This window comes from Elgaria multicarinata, chromosome 9 (genome assembly GCF_023053635.1).
Source record: "Elgaria multicarinata webbii isolate HBS135686 ecotype San Diego chromosome 9, rElgMul1.1.pri, whole genome shotgun sequence".
Taxonomy (NCBI): Eukaryota; Metazoa; Chordata; class Lepidosauria; order Squamata; family Anguidae; genus Elgaria; species Elgaria multicarinata.
Window position 1 is genome coordinate 30,985,054 of NC_086179.1, and position 18,373 is coordinate 31,003,426.

At 42.7% G+C, this 18,373-nt stretch overlaps 1 protein-coding gene across 2 annotated transcripts in view; it reads right to left on the reverse strand.

The window, feature by feature from the left end:
• Positions 1 to 18,373, reverse strand: part of LARGE1 (LARGE xylosyl- and glucuronyltransferase 1) — a 397,052-nt gene that overhangs the window by 166,558 nt on the left and 212,121 nt on the right. For both annotated transcript variants that reach the window (XM_063133451.1, XM_063133452.1), the window contains exon 6: positions 1,053 to 1,224. In XM_063133451.1, the coding sequence (XP_062989521.1) occupies positions 1,053 to 1,224 (172 nt within the window). The remainder of the gene's footprint in view (positions 1 to 1,052; positions 1,225 to 18,373) is intronic.

The following is an 18,373-nucleotide window of genomic DNA, read 5'->3' on the forward strand; positions in this document are numbered from 1 at the left end:
GGGCCACTAGCCTAGTCTCTAATGCAGACCGACAGCACCAAACCCACCACCAAAGATACACGCCTTATCATTGATTCACTTTCTCACCACAATGTTATAAGCGGAAAGAACCTCCAAATGTGCAGTCCACACACTAATGTGCTGATGGGAATAATGAGTAGACAGTGCGGTGTAGTGGCTAAATTGTTGGACTGGGAGTCGGGGAATCTGGGTTCTAGTCCCCACTCGGCCATGGAAACCCACTGGGTGACTTTGGGCCAGTCACAGACTCTCAGCCCAGCCTATCTCACAGGGTTGTTGTTGTGAGGATAAAATGGAGAGAAGGAGGATTATGTATGCCACCTTGGGTTCCTTGGAGGAAAAAAGGCGGGATATAAATGCAACAACAACAATAATGACAACAACAACAACAGACAGTAGACTGTGCTTATGCTAGCACTATGTTGAATTTTTGGATCTATTTCTTTTTGACCATTTGCTGGGGAAAGGGGTAAAAAGAATTTCCACCTGAAAATTGTGGGAAGGGCTGAGGAGTGAGGACCTCCTTCTCCTTCTTGTTAAAAGGACCTTTAACAGCAACAAAACAAAACCAAAAATGCCTTGCTCAGCTTTCAGCCACTGAGTAGGCAGTAGCACCAAAAAGCCCCTAGAGAGCTTTTCAGAAAGCTGAAGCGCTGGAAGAGGCCACAAGGATAGAATGAGATAAAAATGGTAAACTAAACAGCACACGCGGAACCTTCAGCCACCTCCTCCCAGTAAAGGCAAGCGCTGAAGCCCTGCACCCTAAGAAATTTCTTTGAAGTTTTCAACATCCCCACGGAAGAGGTAGAAAAAACTGCTGCCATTTTCACCAGGAAATGAAGAGGCTGCAAAAGGGCATGTGGGGGTTTGGCACAGCACTATCTAATGTACTGTTGGGAATAAGCGAGTAGACAGTAGACTGTGAAAAGGAAGCAACAGCAGGCAGAGAACAGTCACCCCAAACCACAAAGACCTTTATAGATCCTGAATAGTTAACAAAAAGAATGAGAAAAAGAAAGGCGTTACAATACCTTTGAACTTGTGAAAGACAGCCCATAGCTCGGCAATGTCTGTAGCAAAGGTAATGTCTGTGTCAAGCACAATGACTCGTTCAAGGTTGGCAGGGAGAGTCTTTGTCAGAACCAGCTTCATCAGCCCATATATGCCAGAATAGTGTTTGTTGGGTATCCAGGACACTTCAGACTAATAGACAGAAAAGGACAGGGAAGAGAGAAGGAAGGAGGGAAAAGACAAGCTTTATTAGAGACATTGCTTCTTATAAATAAGAGGTTTCCCCAAGTCTTCACCCATTTCCCAAATGTAAGTCTTGAAATTATAAGAGGTGCTGTGCAGGAGGAGTAACGCAGAACACACCCTGCAGGACCGTTGGTGGAAATGTCGAGAGGGCCTAGGGGTTTATTCCAAAAGGTAATGCCATCACACACTCTGAAAGCTTCTGAAATATCTACAACTGCACCAAGGTAGAACTGCAGTCACATTAATATGAGTCAAAGGAAAATACATGACATGATCTCTTTTATTCTGTAAGTCATGCAACATTCTATCTCCTCAATCCTTAAACAGACTTGGAAATTAAAGCCAAATTTAAAAAGTTACTACCATAGTGTAACTGACAGGGGTAGAGGTTCACCTGCATCTGGCAACATCTGGATCAGCTTCCCCCATGGGTCAGCCCAACTGCAGTTTAAGTTCCCATGCCTGTGCCTCACAGTTTTCAGCACCAACTTCTCAGTCTTAGCCCTGTCTTTGTGGAATTTCCAATACAGAATGTACATTTGGACCTTCTTTAGTTGTTTTAAACAGACCTTAAGAGACCTTTTTATTTCAATCCACTGATGTTGGGCTAGGCTTTTAAACTGCGAGTGTTTATATTATGTATCCTGTGGATTGTTGGCCTGGTTTTGAGCTCTTCTATGCTGCTGTTTTAGCATTAATATGTTATATGTGTGTTTTATATTTTCAAATTGCCTCCAAGTCCAAGTCACGTTTATTGTATTTAGCAACCAGCCATTATACAGTTTCACATAGATGTGTTACATTCACTCATTCATTCCCTTTGCCTTGATTTATGTTATCTCTGGGAGCTGCCTTAAGATGGATTTTCTGCCGTGAAAGATAGCATGAAACAGTGAACTGAAATATAAAATAAACAAACAATTACATGCGAGTGAAAAGACTTTTTGACTTGTGGAATATGAGAAGATAAGAGCATCAGAAAAGGTGGGCAATGAAGGACAGGTAGTAAAATAAAGAGGCATTTCTGCAGGATTGGTCAACAAAGCTAATAGCTAGAAGCTGGTAGACTGGAACCACTGCAGGATTTTCTCACCCCCTTTCTAGGCCTCTGTGGTTGCTGGAGTCCAATAATAACTGGCTGAGAGCATAGCAGGGCATAGAAGGTAGAATGGCAAGGGAGAGAAAGGAGCTATGATCATTCAGCATAGAAGGTGGGGCATAGAAGGTAGAATGGCAAAGGTGAGACAGGGACTATGAGGATTCCACTGTACACTCTTCTCACCCACTGGCTCCAGTCATAATCAAAGTGCTTTTTGCATTCTAGCTTCAAAACATGCAATATGACCTAGTCTCGTCCCCGTCCTCATCACTTATACCTACAAGCCTGGAAAGTTATCTAAAAGTCAAGCTGATTTTACGGTCTGAAACACAACTGAATTCCTAAAAGCAAGAATAGAAAATAAGTTCTTTGAACTGAAGCGCTCCATCTACCCTTGCCAGATACAAACTGACTTCCGAGCCTCGTAGTGTGTGGAATTATTATCATGAGAGTGGTGTGCTTGTAGACCCTTGAAAATTAAATACACCATTAAACCAAAGTCATCATTCCATTATAGTCTGCCCTAGAATTTGTGCTGAAGGAAAACCAACTGGGTTTAGATGTTTGTTCTGGGGACACAGAATAAATTCTTTCCATTGAAATTATTTTTGGTGATGCTGTTGAAATCCAAAGGGTTTTAAATGGGAGGAAAATACTGGTCCTAGAATAAAAAATTGAAAAGCAAAGGAGGTTAGTTATTTAGGAGTTGGATAAAAAAAGACAAGTGTGGGATTTTAGCATTTTTATTACCCTTAGAGAGTAAAACCTATGGCACCGACAGAACTATGACTTTGGAGGAACAATCCAAACGGTGATTTTCCCACCCTCTGATTGTCTCAGATTCCCCCTCTATGGTGGCTCCTCTCTTGGTTGGAGTTGTAAGGAATGGGGATGTAGGAAAGAGGGGATGCTGGTGGGCAGGGCAGTAAAGAGGAGGAACAGCCTCTGTGGGGGCTTCCATTCCCAGCCCCAGTAAGGTTAGAAGAGACTTCGACAGCTCATCTAACATTAAATATTGTTTAGGAGAAGCAGGAGACAACAAAGCCTCTGTCATTCCATGAGGCTTAGGATGAACATAAGAAGAGCCATGCTGGAGCCACAAGCGACAGCAAGAGCAACAGAACCCTCCTACCCATGTTCCCCAGCAACTAGTGCATATAGGCTTCCTGCCTCTGTTACTGGAGGCAGTACATAGCCATCAGGACTATAGCCATTGATAGCCTTCTCCTCCAGGAATTTAAAGCCATCCAAATTGGTGTCCCCCTATCCATATTCTCCACACCATGCATAATTTTGTTACACATCAGTCATGGATGGATGAAGGGTTTGTAGGGCTCTGTCCTATGAGTGTCAATCCTGTAAAATTGTGCTCTTAAGTACATTATAGATGGACACTCATAATCTTATAGATCCCCTGTTCAGATGTTGCATAAGCAAAGTTTGAGCGACAAACTCCAATTTTGACACTTCCTACTAGTGAGCCTCGAGCTGTAACCCTGTGAATTACGCTTTGGAGAACATACTAAGGTCAAGAACAGGAAAATCAATCTTTCTAAATTGTAGTATGTGCTAAGTAGACATACATAGCTAAGTAGACATACATATTGGATTTATTTCATGTATATATTTCCAGCTAGAATACTTGTTCATACATTATCCACTCCCCCCCCCCATCTCCACCCTCCTTTGTTAAAATTTACCACTGGTGTTCAAAGTTTATTAGACAAAAGGGCAGGGCGAGATCCCGGGGCAAGGGAGGAATCATCCCTCCCTGATCCTGGGATACCCTGTGTGTCATGTGGATGCGCAGGGATGATCCCGGGGATCGCCCCAGGATTTCGCCCTGTCTAGCTATGGCACAACTTTCATCTATGTGCATTTCACCTCTCTTTGCACAATCAACCATACTGAATTGCAGCAGCAATATCATGCTCATATGTTTGATGAACCCGCTATTTGGTGTGATCGCTAAACTGGAGCCTCCAGTTTCAGAGGTGTTACTCCATGAGGAATACCTGTTGGTGGTGTTTGGGAAATTGATATTTCCAAACTGTATAGGGGCAAAAAGGCTGCTTTATTTTTCCTTTTATTTGTTTGTTAGTAAGAACAGAAGAAGCTTTGGCTTAAGAGCCAAAACAGACATTACTTTAAATCCATATCTAGCAGCTAGGTCTTTTTCCTCATATTTATTCCAGAGAAGGTACAGGGGCCCCCAGTCTAGATCTTTAAAGCCCTCGTGCCCTACACACTAGGATCCTGATCCAGATCAGCCAACTCTAGAGTAAATATGCATCTTCTTCATCATCATCATCATATGTCGTAGCTGCTAAATACAGATTAAAAGTAATGATAGTTTTGGTCCTAATACAGTCCTCAAATCTTGTTCCACTAGGTGTTTTTGAAAGTAGTACAAGAGACAGATTGCCTCTGAATGACAATTTGGGCAGTGGCAGAAAGGGGGGGGGGGGAGGTTGTTGCCTGCATGCCTTGCTTTTGCCCTTTCTGAATGCTTCAGGCAGTCCAATGCAGGTTGGACTGGATGGACCCTGGGTCTGATCCAGTAAGGCTGTTCTTACAAAATTAAATACTGCCATTTGCAAATGAGTAATTTTATTGGCCAAAATATGGCAAGAGGAGGTCTCAGAAAAGGTAGCACAAATGTAAGCTACTGAATATTGCCAGCATGAGCTACTCCAGAAGAAGTGATGAACAAAACCCCACCAAAAACTATTAATGAGCAAATCAGACAATGCACACACACAAAGACATGTTTAAATAACGCATCCTTGAAAAATGCATTTTTTCCTTCTCTTTAGCATAACAATGCATTATTTAGCTAGTTGGAAAGAAATTTAGAGCTTCTTCTTACAATGTTTTACTTATGTTTTTAACAGAACTGGAAAATAATTTCTCCCAACAGAAATGAGAACAAAAGCAATGCAATTTGCCATTAGAGAATAAATTGTACCCAAGCATGCAGTCAAGGTAACAAGCATTGGCAAAAGCTGTAAATGAATGAGAAAAGCACTTTCAGTTTTGGGACACCCAGGGCCTTCCTAGACAAGGCCTTAGCGCGCCTTGAGACCCGGTTTCCCTGCTGTGCGTCCAGATGACGCACAGGGGAATCCGGGCCCAGGCCGCAGTGAGGCCTCCTCCAACGCGCCATAAGCAAAGTCGCTTATGGCGCGCCTTTTTCGCAGCCCCGGCCTCAGGCCGGAGCTGCGAAACGTGTGGGAAGGTCCGCGGCTTTTTGCGGCTACTTGCTTACTCGCGAGTAGCTGCGAAAAGCCACGGACCTGGCACAGCGCTCATATGAGCGCTGTGCCCATTGTGCCAGGGGGTGGGTGATCCGGGGGGGGAGATGGGGGAGGGCGACGAAGGAGATGGTGAGGGGGGGCAGAGGGCGACGAAGGAGACGGCGAGGGGGGCGGAGGGCGATGAAGGAGACGGCGAGGGGGGGCGGAGGGCGACGAAGGAGACGGCGAGGGGATGGCGGAGGGCGACGAAGGAGATGGTGAGGGGATGGCGGAGGGCGACGAAGGAGATGGTGAGGGGATGGCGGAGGGCGACGAAGGAGATGGTGAGGGGATGGCGGAGGGCGACGAAGGAGATGGTGGGGGGGGCGGAGGGCGACGAAGGAGATGGTGAGGGGATGGCGGAGGGCGATGAAGGAGATGGTGAGGGGATGGCGGAGGGCGACGAAGGAGATGGTGAGGGGATGGCGGAGGGCGACGAAGGAGATGGTGAGGGGATGGCGGAGGGCGACGAAGGAGATGGTGAGGGGATGGTGGAGGGCGACGAAGGAGATGGTGAGGGGATGGCGGAGGGCGACGAAGGAGATGGTGGGGGGCGGAGGGCGACGAAGGAGACGGCGAGGGGGGGGATGGGGAGGGATTAAATAAAAAAAACCTTACCTTCTCCGGCGGCTTCGGGCCCCACATGGCCCCTTTAAAAAAAAAAAAACATGGCCGACGCTGCAGGGCTTCCGTCGTCCCTGCGGGTCAGCCGTCTAGGAGGCTGGGCGGCGCGCGTTAAACTTAGCGCGCCGTAGCCCCGCCTCCCTGCCGGCTTATCCCGGCAGGTCTAGCAAAGCCCCCATTATTTTGGGTCACCCAGCTAAATGCTTCTCTCGCAAACCTTCCTTGATTCCACCCCCACAAGACACAGTTTAGATTAACCTACAGATATCCATATCCTAAAACCCAAAACAATCATATGATCCTTTGGTATAGGGGTCCCCAATCTTTCTGGGTCATTAAGCACATCTGGAATTTTGAGAGAATGTTGTGGGTGCTCAAAAAATGGCTGCCACGGGGGCGGGGTTTTCCCATTCATAAAATGGCTGACATGGTGGGCCTGGCTGATCACAAAACACCTATTTTCCTGAAAACAGCAAATTGTTCAATCTAAAAGAAAAGTCACTTGCCCAAGAACCTAAACACAAGTCATAGGTAGGGTCTGAGCTCCAAAACACATCCCCCCTTTTGAACCCAAATAAAGATGGCACCAGAGGGCAGAATTTCACTTTGCAGCATGCCGGTTTTTGGGTCCATTATTTAAATTTATAAGCTTGAACTGCCATGAAATAAGACAGTGGTCATTCCAGGATTATAGGCATAGTAGCATATTTCTATAAGAGAGTCAAGTTCTAATTGGTTGACCACAGTATTGATGAAATCTCCTAGGGGGAAGCTCTGTCTATCCTTTCGGAATCCTCTACACATCTCATTTTGGTTTATTTAAAATTTTATACTGAAATAAAAACAAAGGAAAAGGAAAAAGTGCACCAAATTGGGGAGGTCAGAGAGTCAGCGTAGCTCTCCCTTAAACTCTTCATATTGCAATCGAACCTAGTTGAAGCCAACATCTAAACTAGATATGTTATCTGTATCATTTGGCCTTGCACTGTTTTCTTTTTAAAAATTATTTATTTATCTTATTTACAAAATTTCTATATCGCTCTCTATCCGAGGATTTCAGAGCGGTGAACAAATAAGGTAAAAGAATAAAAACAGAATAAAAACAAATTAAAATACTTTTTGTTTTTAAAAGAAACAAAATATGAATAGGCAGCGTGGGGCTGTGGCAAGATGTATCCTTTTGACCCTGCCCTCCGGTCTCAATCTGAATCAGGGCAATTGTTGCCACTAGCACCAATGGGCATTTCCCTCAATTGGGGATAGGAGGCACAAGGATGCTCAATTCAGATCAGGACCCGCCTACCTGCATTTTCCTGACCTGCCTCACCTCTTACACCTATACTTGTTAAAAATAACCAAAAAGCAAAAATCTCAATAAGCAAGGTGAAACAAATGTGTATAATGTTGTGTTTAGTTTGGTCCTGAATTCAACTTTGTGAGAATCATCTGAAACCTACTGTTTCTGGACTTAATGGGACACTGACAGGTACAGCTGTTTTTTTTTAAAAAAATGCAATTAATTGAGTTAAGAACTAATAGATCCTTTTAATAGTCACACTTCCACTAGGGATTTGTATGTCGTACTTGTGAAAGGATTCCAAGGACAATTTTTTAAAAATAAATAAATAGAGGGGATATTTAACCACGCCCTTGTCACACTTATTGAGTGATTTGGATGGTATCAAGGTGAAACTAAACATCTGGGTAATAATCACGTAGAGTGCAGACCTCTGCTACTTCTTTAAACACTCTCCCTCACCCCCACCCCAGTGTTTGTGTGTGTGCATGCATTTAGGGGAGGGACTGGTGGGGTGGAAGGTTTAACTCCCCCTTTCAGAGCTTCATAGTCCCAACCCGAATCGGGGCTGTGAGCATGTACATGAGCAGAAACGATTACACATAGCTCCACTATGCATGATTAACCAGGATTCTAAGGGCTAATTTTTTTAAAAAAAAAGGGATTCGAGTTTGAATTCAGAATCAGATTGACAAACTCTAATTTTGATTCAGCATGGCACCTCCAGTAGATTCTTCTCATAGGTACTAACATATCATCAAGTATACCACGTCCTTCTCATATCAACTGTACTAATTGTACTATTATCACATGAGGTATGACACATTATGTAAATGCATATACTATCCAAAATGGATGTGTGCTTTAACATTATAATCCTATACATGCTGGATGAATTGTTTACATATTACACAGACCTGATTCGGTACCTTTATTCTTTTCTGATTGCAGTATTTTCTAAGCATATTGGTATTGAAAGATCATGTTTATGAACTCATTTATAGTTGACGATTTTGTCCTTGGATGAATATACTTCTGGGGAACTTTTTGCTTATTAATTTTATATACCGTTCCCCAGTCCATTTAGTGGAAAGACAATATTGCATGACAACAACACCTGCTGTGAAGGATCCATGAATAAAGCAGAGTAAGTAGCAAAAATTATACCTGTCCCGAATTAGAAGAGTCACCTTCACACGGCTACTAATTCCGCCGCTCTCAGGCTATTACACATGGCAACGTGTCAATGCATGGCTCAGAGTCTCTTCTGATCATTCAATCACTATTGTGAAACCAGATGCTTTTCAGAGGTTCACCTTGAACTTATTAAGGGAGATCTCTAGGCCAACTGGCCCCTTGAGCATGTGCATACTGTTGTAAAGTCTAAGCCAGCAGTGAATTAGAAAGCTGTCCCAAGTCCAATTCTTTTTAATGGCACAAGTGGGAATCAAACAATTCATCGTAGTTTCCCCTATTTTATGTGAGGCACCAGTCTGCTTGAACTGGGGGATCTGGCAGTAGGACCTGGCCATCTTGCTCTCTGCAACAGGGCAGCTCATGGGTGGAAAGAACTGCTGGACTAACCCTTGCTGCTCTGCAGCGCCGTGGTGCTATTAGGCGGAGGTGTAGTGCTTGATCAGGAGATACGGGCCGCAGAAAGACGCGCTGCAGATTTTATATAACTGCTGCTTCAGGCTTAGCTCCAAACCTCAGTAACTAGCCAGACAGCAGTTGCTCTATAGACCTCTGTACCCTCCCCTCACCTGAAGCTCTGCTGAACCCAACCTGAAACTTTTGTTCTATTGATTTACTGGCTCCCCTGCTCCCCAACGGGGAAGTCACGAGTACCCGACTGGGCCCATTAGTTCAGTGGACCCTTCCATATCCATCCCTTATCCTGGACCCAGTCAGGCACTCCTGGCACAATCGTGGACCCCACTCGAGTGCCTGAGAAGCCCCTAGAGTGCTCAGCCGCCGCCCACCCTCGTGCCAAAATTGCACACTTCCCCACTGAGTCAATGGCGGCTGTAAAGGCCTCATTGCCGAAAGGATAAAGGTGTGAACAGCCGCCACTTATGCAGCAGAGGAGGCTCCGTAAATCATGCAATTCACCCCATTGTGTCAGCAGTGAGGGGAAGTGCACAATTTTATTGTGAGGGTGGGGGTCTGCCCAGAGGTCACTGGGCCAAGCCAAGCCTCAAAAGAGGCTTGTGCAGCCCGCAGGCGGTGGCAGTGACGGGGCAAGCACCCGCCAGGTAGGCACAGGTGAGTTTGCCCACCCCTCCCTCCCTCCCAGCCATGCCTACCTAGCCACCAGTCCTGGCAGCGTACTTCCATGGGGCCACCACCAATCTAGAACCAATTGGAAACCAGCCCCTCTATTGCATATTACAGACACAGAAATAAAAGTCTTCTGCTGTTAAAAAGTCTTTTGCTGACACATTCTCGTTCTCTCTCTCTCTCTCTCTCTCTCTCCTTCTCTCTGGTAATGACCCTGTAGTTTGATGCAAGATGGGTGGCAACTGGTAGCATTTGTGGATATCTTTTTCTAGGGAGGTTTGCCTGGGTCCCACACCGCTATCTTTTCAGCAACAGGCAAAGTCTTTTTCATTCTCTTGGTCATTTCAATTGGTCTCATCTGTTTTATGCTGCTTTGGATTGCTGTTCTATGGTTGCATTTTAACTTTTTATGCTATGGAAAAGCCCCAGCACTACCACTAATGATGTCGCCCTCACGTAAACTAGCACTTGCATAATAGTTAAATTATGGAACTCACTACCACAAGGTGTAGTGATGGCCACCAATTCAGATGGCTTTAAAAGGGGGTTGGATAAATCCCTGCAGGCGAAGGCTATCAATGGCTGCTACTAGCCCTGATGGTTGTGTGCTATCTCCAATATTCGAGGCAGTAAGCCTGTGTGCACCAGATGCTGGGGAACATGGGCGGGAGGGTGCTGTTGCACCATGTCCTGCCTTGTTGGTCCCTGGCTGACAGCTGGACGACAGAGTGCTGGACTAAATAGACCCTTGGTCTGATCCAGCATGGTACTTCTTATGTTCTTAGTGTAACTAGCACTTGCTAGGGCAATTGGGGGGGAACCCAGTGATTTGCTGCTGAAATGCAGAAGGAATTTGCTCTAGGAAGACCAAGTTACGTTGTGGAAGTGTCAGTTTGCTCTAGCACAATGGCATTAGAGCTAGTGGATGCTACCTATTATTTTATTTGCTGGAGAGTGCTATAAAATCTGTTAAATACACCTATAAATAAAATACTCTACAGCTTAACTAGGGTACTTGATCTCTGCTAAAAGATAAAATCTATTTTAGCAGCTGAATTATGTTTATTTAACTAATTTAACTACAAGAAGTAAAAGCTGCAATCCTTCCCGAAAGAGTATTCCCCCGAACAGTTGAAAAGATACACATCAGGCGTTAGGACTATGGCACTAGAGTCCTTCATCAATTACTAAATTCTTAGCATAAATAAAATATGATCTGTAAACTGGTTGCTTTAACCAATGAATATAGAACCATACTGAATTCATGTGGCTGCTTTTTACCAAAATGCCATCTAAATATGCTAAGGATATATTTTGAAACAAGCCAAGTGCACAGCTTCAGGTAGAGCAATGCATGACAAACACAAGCAAGATTATTATGTGAACACGGAGTTTATGAGGCTGTCCCTTCTGTTTGATGGATGTTGCAGAAAACGGAGAACTGATGAAGAAAACAAACATTATAAAAACCTCTAGCCAGTGTGGAAACAGCAGAAAATCTAACAATCCACCTCTACCCAAATGCAGCATAAAAAATAAGGTGCTAAGGTAAGCCTCATCTACAAAAGACCTTTCAAGTCCCATGACACAGGGCTCACATTTAATTTTCCACTTTGGTTAAAAAAAATATGAACCTTTTATGTAGAGTCAGACAAAACTTCAAGGGCAAAATGTATATTTGCCAGCTCCTGACATGCGTCCATCAAATACTTCTCTCTCAGTATGTACTAGTCTACATATTTTGCCATTTCCAGTCACTTCTGAAGACAAGTTTTGGAATGTAAGTAGGGGATGGTAGTGTGATTTGAGTGTCACATTCAAACAGGAAAAGAACAAATGTGGGCTTTTATCCTCAAATCCTGACTACTAAAAATTAACTATAAGGAAGAAAAGAGGGCGGGTGGGCAGTGAATTAAGAGAAATCAAGCACAACATGTTTAATAATATGAAAGACTGTATTCTCCCTTAAGAGCCTGCCTGTGCTTTGAGTTCTTCTGGGGAAGCTCATCTTTCAGTCCCATCATCTTCACAGGCGCTCTTGGTGGGAACACAGGGGAGGGCCTTCTCGGTGGCTGCTTCAGTGCTTTGGAACTCTCTTCCAGGGGAAGCTAGGCTGGCTCCCTCCTTGATGTGCTTTCGGAAGCAGGCAAAAACGTCTTTGTTCCAGCAGGCTTTTGGAGAATTAGCTGGTCCTCCATCTATGTTAAGGACTTGTAAAATTGTTGTGTATTTTAAACGTTAAATGTTTTAAAATGTATATGTTTTAAATGTATATGTTTTAAATTTTGTAAGGCCACCTTGAGGCCCAGTATTGGGCAAAAGGCAGGACACAAATAAATATAATAATAATGAAATAATAATAAATAATAATAATAATAATAATAATAATGATATTTCTTACCCATCTCTCCCTCTGGATCAAGGCAGGAATAACACCAAATACAAAACACCATAAAATACATAAAACTGATTAAAAACATATAAAACTAATAACATTTTTAAAAGGAATCTTAAAATTCAACTGGGTAGGAATGCCAGAAGAGTCATTCTTTATGTCTTTCTTAAATTCAGGAAGACTGTTAAAAGTTGAAGAATCTCTCTTGGCAAGCCACTATTTACCACTATTCATCTGAAACAAGCTCACCAGCATACTGGAAAGGTTTGTTCTCTGCATCCTAAAAGTTCAAGATGGATTAGCGCATTTATTTATTTCCATCCACGTTCTATCTACTCCCTGTTCATGAAAGGGTTAACAGAAACCCATCTCTAGACAATTCCAAGGATTTAGGGACCTCTAAGCCTCATAATCCAGATATGCCAAATATATCAGCCAGTGCTGTTCCCCACCAATGAACTGGAAGCCAGAGAAGGCCATGAAGGTTACATGGACCAAATATGGGTGAGACCTTGGAGAAATAATAATGGCTTTCCCCAGGATGTTTCCTATGGTTCAGTAGACAGGGTGGCAAAATCTAAAAGAATTATGACAGATGAAAGATACAACTGGGACGTGGCTCAGTGTGAGTTCATACATAGGAGCATAAAACAGTGAAGATTTTTTTTTAATCTTCTTGGGGCTCCATCCTAATATTTTTCAAGAGTCGAGATTTCTCAGATGATTCCAAACAGCATAGTAAAGACCATCACTAGCCTATTTCAAATCCGATCTCATGCAACTTCATCCCTTCACTTCTAATATAACTGCATTTACAGAAACTAGGCTATACATAAAACAAAAAAAAGAAATAATTCCCCCCAATCCACCCCCTCAAACTAGGCTTGAAAGAACAAGGAGTAACACAATTACGGAGAGGAGTGCTACTGACAAACACAGAGGAATGCCAAAGTCAACTATACATGGTAATCATGTTCCTGTCAGATTTCTCTTGCTCTAATGCCTGTCTTGGGAAGAAGAGATGCAGATTCAGCGAGTGAAACCTTCAGCCTGTCCTGTTCTTCCATTTGAGGGAAAAGAAGAGTACCCAAGCAAGCCTTTAAGCATGACACCTGGACTTTCCAGCTGCTAGCCAGATGAAGGTAGGGACTAAAATTCTATTCCTGTGCCCAAACAATCCCGGCTGATTTCCACCACCACCCACTTCCCCATAGAGGATTTTCTGTCCATTTTTCTTAATATGCACACACTTTTTGCAAGTGATTTCCTCTAATATAATTCATTTTTGTGCATATTTTCACTGAGTATTTGCACTCGTGTGCATTTCCCCCTGAATATACACATTTTGTATGCATTTTTGAGTTACATACTGCATTGCAAAATTCTGAAAAGTTCCAGTTCACATAGGTTAATGAGGTACAAATTGGGTAAGCAGGGGATAAAAAAAAGCAAAATTCAAGCCCAGATTGAGGAGGAAGGAAGAGGAGAGACCGATTGAAGCTGCCTTCCTGGCAAGAAGCTTGGACCAGCTGTTCACATAGTTGTCCTGAGCCAGACATGGAAGCAGACCTGAGCCCCTCCCCAAAAGCCTAACTTCCATCCAAAATTTTAAGGCAGACCTTAAAAATATATATAAATGGACTGAATGATCTTTTCATCCATCTCTGTGACGGCCTCTTTGGTATGCCTCATTTCAGCAATTTCCAATGGAGGGCCAATTCCAAAATATATGAGCTAATTTACTGAGAAAGCCAAAGAGTGACAGCTTCTGTAGGAACCAATATGTGCAGAACACAGGTTTTCTAGATAAGCAACAAGACACGTGTGGGTGATGAGCAGCTGCACATCTAAATCTTTGTTTCACATACTGTTTGCATCTAGGCAAACATCTCCTAGTGCAACCAATCCAAAAGACATTCTGCAGCTATTCTCTCTTTCCTCTCTCTCTCGCTCTCTGACAGAAGATGCAATGGGAAAACACAGGTAGGTTACAAACACAAAATGACAATGTCCGGATTCCCCCTCCCAGAAATTAATTGAATGAGATAGGATGATTGCACAATAAAAACCTGATCTGGAAGCACCCTAGTCTCTAGGGCAAAATCAGAAAGATATTCAATAACTTGAAAGCTTCTTCAAAATCAATATACAATCGGGATGTTCTGGAGCTCTTAAGGTATCTGCTGGACAATTGCAAATCCTTTCAAAATAAAGCTTCTGTGAGGTTTTTTTTACACCAGGCTGTTAATCACTGAATCTTCTTTTGGCTTCGTCGCAGAACTGAGATGCAAGGAATACATGAAGAATGTTTCCTTTCCTGCTTTCCTGCTACATAATCTCTAGGTGGTGCTGTGCTATAGCAGAATATCACAAGTAGGAAAATACCTTTTCTTTTCCTTTCAGAACGAATACTCCATTTTCTCTACTCTAAAAACAAAACAAAACAAACAAAAAAACCTGGGAAAGTTTTTAAAAAATGGTTGCGAAATTGGAGCATCACGACATCATTGAAAGCACCCGTAAACAACAGTGAGTAAGGAATCCCAAGCTCACAATAAACGCCTTGTGTTGAAAAGCGCTCTATTTTGGTATTGAAAACTAGATTCTTCAGTCATTCATATTTGATTTCTAGACTCACTAGTAAAGTTTTATTGCCTTTCTACTCAGAGAGTTAGTACAGCAGATTTTTTGAAAGCAGTATGTGCTGCGGCTGTTAACCTGCATTTTAGTAAAACTGAAACTGCTATGATTACCATACTGCTGCTAAATTGAAAGGAAATATTGTTTGGTTTCTATGGATTTAAAAAACTGAAGCCTGATTTCTGAAATAGAATGGAGGAGACCACAATAACATTTGTTATATCTTTATGCAATGTACATGTCAGAGCAATTGACTTTCCTTGTTTCTTGAAGTTTATATGGGAAGTTGAACTCTGGGCTTCACCTCAAATTAAAGCATTTCTATTTTAAAATACGGCTATATCCTAAATCAAGGTTATTTCGTGTGATGGTATTATTTCAATGTTCACATGTCAACTGTTATGTATTTATTTATTTTATTTATTTATTATTGTAGTTATCCTGCCTTTTTTCCTGCAAGGAACCCAAGGCGGTATACATAATCCTTCTCCTCCTCTCCACTTTATCCTCACAACAACAACCCTGTGAAGTGGGTTAGGCTGAGAGTCTGTGACTGGCCCAAAGTCACCCAGTGGGTTTCCATGGCCGAGTGGGGACTAGAACCCAGATCTCCCGACTCCCAGTCCGACACTCTAGCCACTACACCACACTGGTTCTCATACAGTTGACTCAGCACTTGAGTCAACTACATAACAGCCATGCATTCAGCATCAGCATAGAAAGTGTGTTTTATTCCATACACTCAGAGTTTGGAGCTTGCCCTGCTAAGTGACAGAGCAGGGGAGGAAGGTGGTAGCACCTGGCCATATGAAAACTGTACACTACTGCTACTTCTAAAGATGTTAATTAAACAGATACTTCAAAGGTAAAGAAAAGGTGTCAAGAAAAACTAAGGAGGAAGAACTTCTATTGAGTAGAGCAAATAAAGAAAAAGAAGGTTGTTGGCAAAAATGCATTTTTCTAGGATGAAAGTTAATCTGACTTTCTTTCTTTTTTGAGGGGTGGAGGCAGAGACTCACATCTGACAATAAAGGGCCTATACTTAAATCCTTTATGTTGCCTAGCAAACTTTAGCAAAATGTCTTATTTTAATTTTAAACCCCATAATTGTAACCTTGAATCATCCTGCTACCCTTCTGGATGATTCAGAGACTGTAATTATACTGATATTACCCCCATATCAGGCCCTTACTATTTATATGAATGGTTGTCAAGGAAACCAGGTATCAAGGGTAACTGTGGTATTTGGGCATATATCTAAAATGTCCTGTACATAAGGAGAAAGCACAAGTCACCCCAATAAAGCAGCTCCGGGGCTGATAGGCTTTATAAGGTCTTATTTTTGGAACCCGTATAAATGCATACTGTGAAGGCAGACATTGTTTCATGGCAAGCCAAATACTTGACCTTTTTGCATTGACAACAGTTTGAAGAAAGATGCCAGCCTAGAGTTAAAAATACAAGTACTGAGTGACTAGGTCTGCCAAGACTGGTTAAAATGACTTTGAAAAAGTACAGTAGATTTTTCTGGTTTCCAATGTAATTTTTCTCCACAAATATAAGATGGTAATTTGTCCTTTAGTTAGCATGAATTCCCCATCAATTAAGAATTCTATCCAACTTACACTTACTGAACATACAGAAGAATTTCTGGCTCATAAATGTAATATGAGACAACATCACTTAAAGACCACATTCGGACAATGACATATCTCACTCAGCTTATTATGATGAGATATCCACGAGTCTTTGCCTGCATACACAGTGCCTTTGTTCCTCCCTTTCCAACATGTAATCAAACCAGGAAGCCTCTAATTAACAATGGTTTCCCATTTTGTCTGAACTGGGAAACGATGGTTGCCAGTTTTGGAACAAACCATAGTTTGAACATGCTGGCTTGTTCAGAACCTAGTAACCATTACAGTTTCCCCTTTCAGCCAAAACAAGGAACAAGGGTTAATAAGTTGAGATACGACCATCTGAACTAGTTCAAAGGTAACTGGGCAAACTTTCCCTGGTGCCTGATTGCTTTTCCTCAGGTAGGAAGTCCAGTCATTGAATGAGCAGCTCAGTCATCGCTTTGCATTCAACAGCTGTTTCCCGGGTTCTTTGTTAACTGTTTTTGGTTAACACTCAGTGATGCTCTGAGGACTGTAGTGCTCACCCTGGCCTCTGGCATTTGAAATAGATTTATTCATTTTTTACAGGCTTCTATTTGGTATCCAACTCTGGCCCATGTGTCCAAACAAATATGATCTCAATGCAAAGCATACAAGTACACAATAAAATAAAAGGCCAACATCATTTGACCGCCACAAACAACAGCTGAAATGAGCTGTGAATCCCTAAGGGTTTGCTGGATGGGGAAGGATGAAATACAGGGGGAAAACTCCCCTTACCCATTTTAAAGTGCTCTAATTGGTACCCTTCAAGTCAATGTAAAATGGTTGAGCAGTAGCAGCTTAATAGGCCAAGGAGATGCATGTAAGGGATTCTTAGAGGTCAGACGTGACAGACATGTGTAGGACAATGCTGCAGTCGGTGGAAAAATTATATTGAAGTGCTGCAGATCAGCCCTAATTTGCTCAAGGTGATGCAACATGAAGATGTGCTGCAGCCAATCGGGTCTCACAATTTACTGGTGTCACATTCCCTCCTTGGGCCCTTGAAACAAAGTCACATTGCCATTTCTGAGGGTAGCTCCCTCATTGCACTTCCAAAAATAAAACAAGAACAGAAGTGTCCTTCATTAGCTGCGGTCCAGGGGTCAGCACGCGCACACACACACACACACACACGGCATATCCCAGGCCATACACACAGTGGAGGCTGGTGGCTCTGGTTTCAGTGGAGCTGTGAATCCATTCTAGGCTTCAGCCAGAACCAAACAGAACTCTAAAGGACCTATCCAAGGTGCTGAACCTATTTTGGAGACAGGGTCTAGTATCTTGGATTGCTCCTTTATAGTTCTGATTGAAACCCAGAATGGATTCACAGCCCAACTGAAATTGGAACCACCAGACTCCACTGTATACATACGACCCTTTCAAGTTTCAAGAACACTATATAAAAAGTACCCATATTCCCAAACTTTGTTTTCTTTTAAACAAGAAATCATATTGTGAAGCTCTGTTCTATATAACTACTATTTACTTATGCACTACCTTTTGTGGAAACCATTTTTGTCTCAAGTCATCAGACAATATGAAGTTTGTTAGCAAACTTGAGACGATAAAGAAAGCAGATTTACTCACTGAACAAACGTAAATCTTCTAAGTATTATAGAGAAGCATCACATTGATGAGTGTTATGTTATACATCCAACCCATACCACCTAACTTCAAGAGTAGGGAGGGGAAGACAAGAGATATACAACCTTTCTCTCTCCTAACAAACTGGACAGGGCTGCTGGGTCTGGTTGATAAAATTAGCATTACTCCCATGCAGCCTTCCCTAATTCAGTG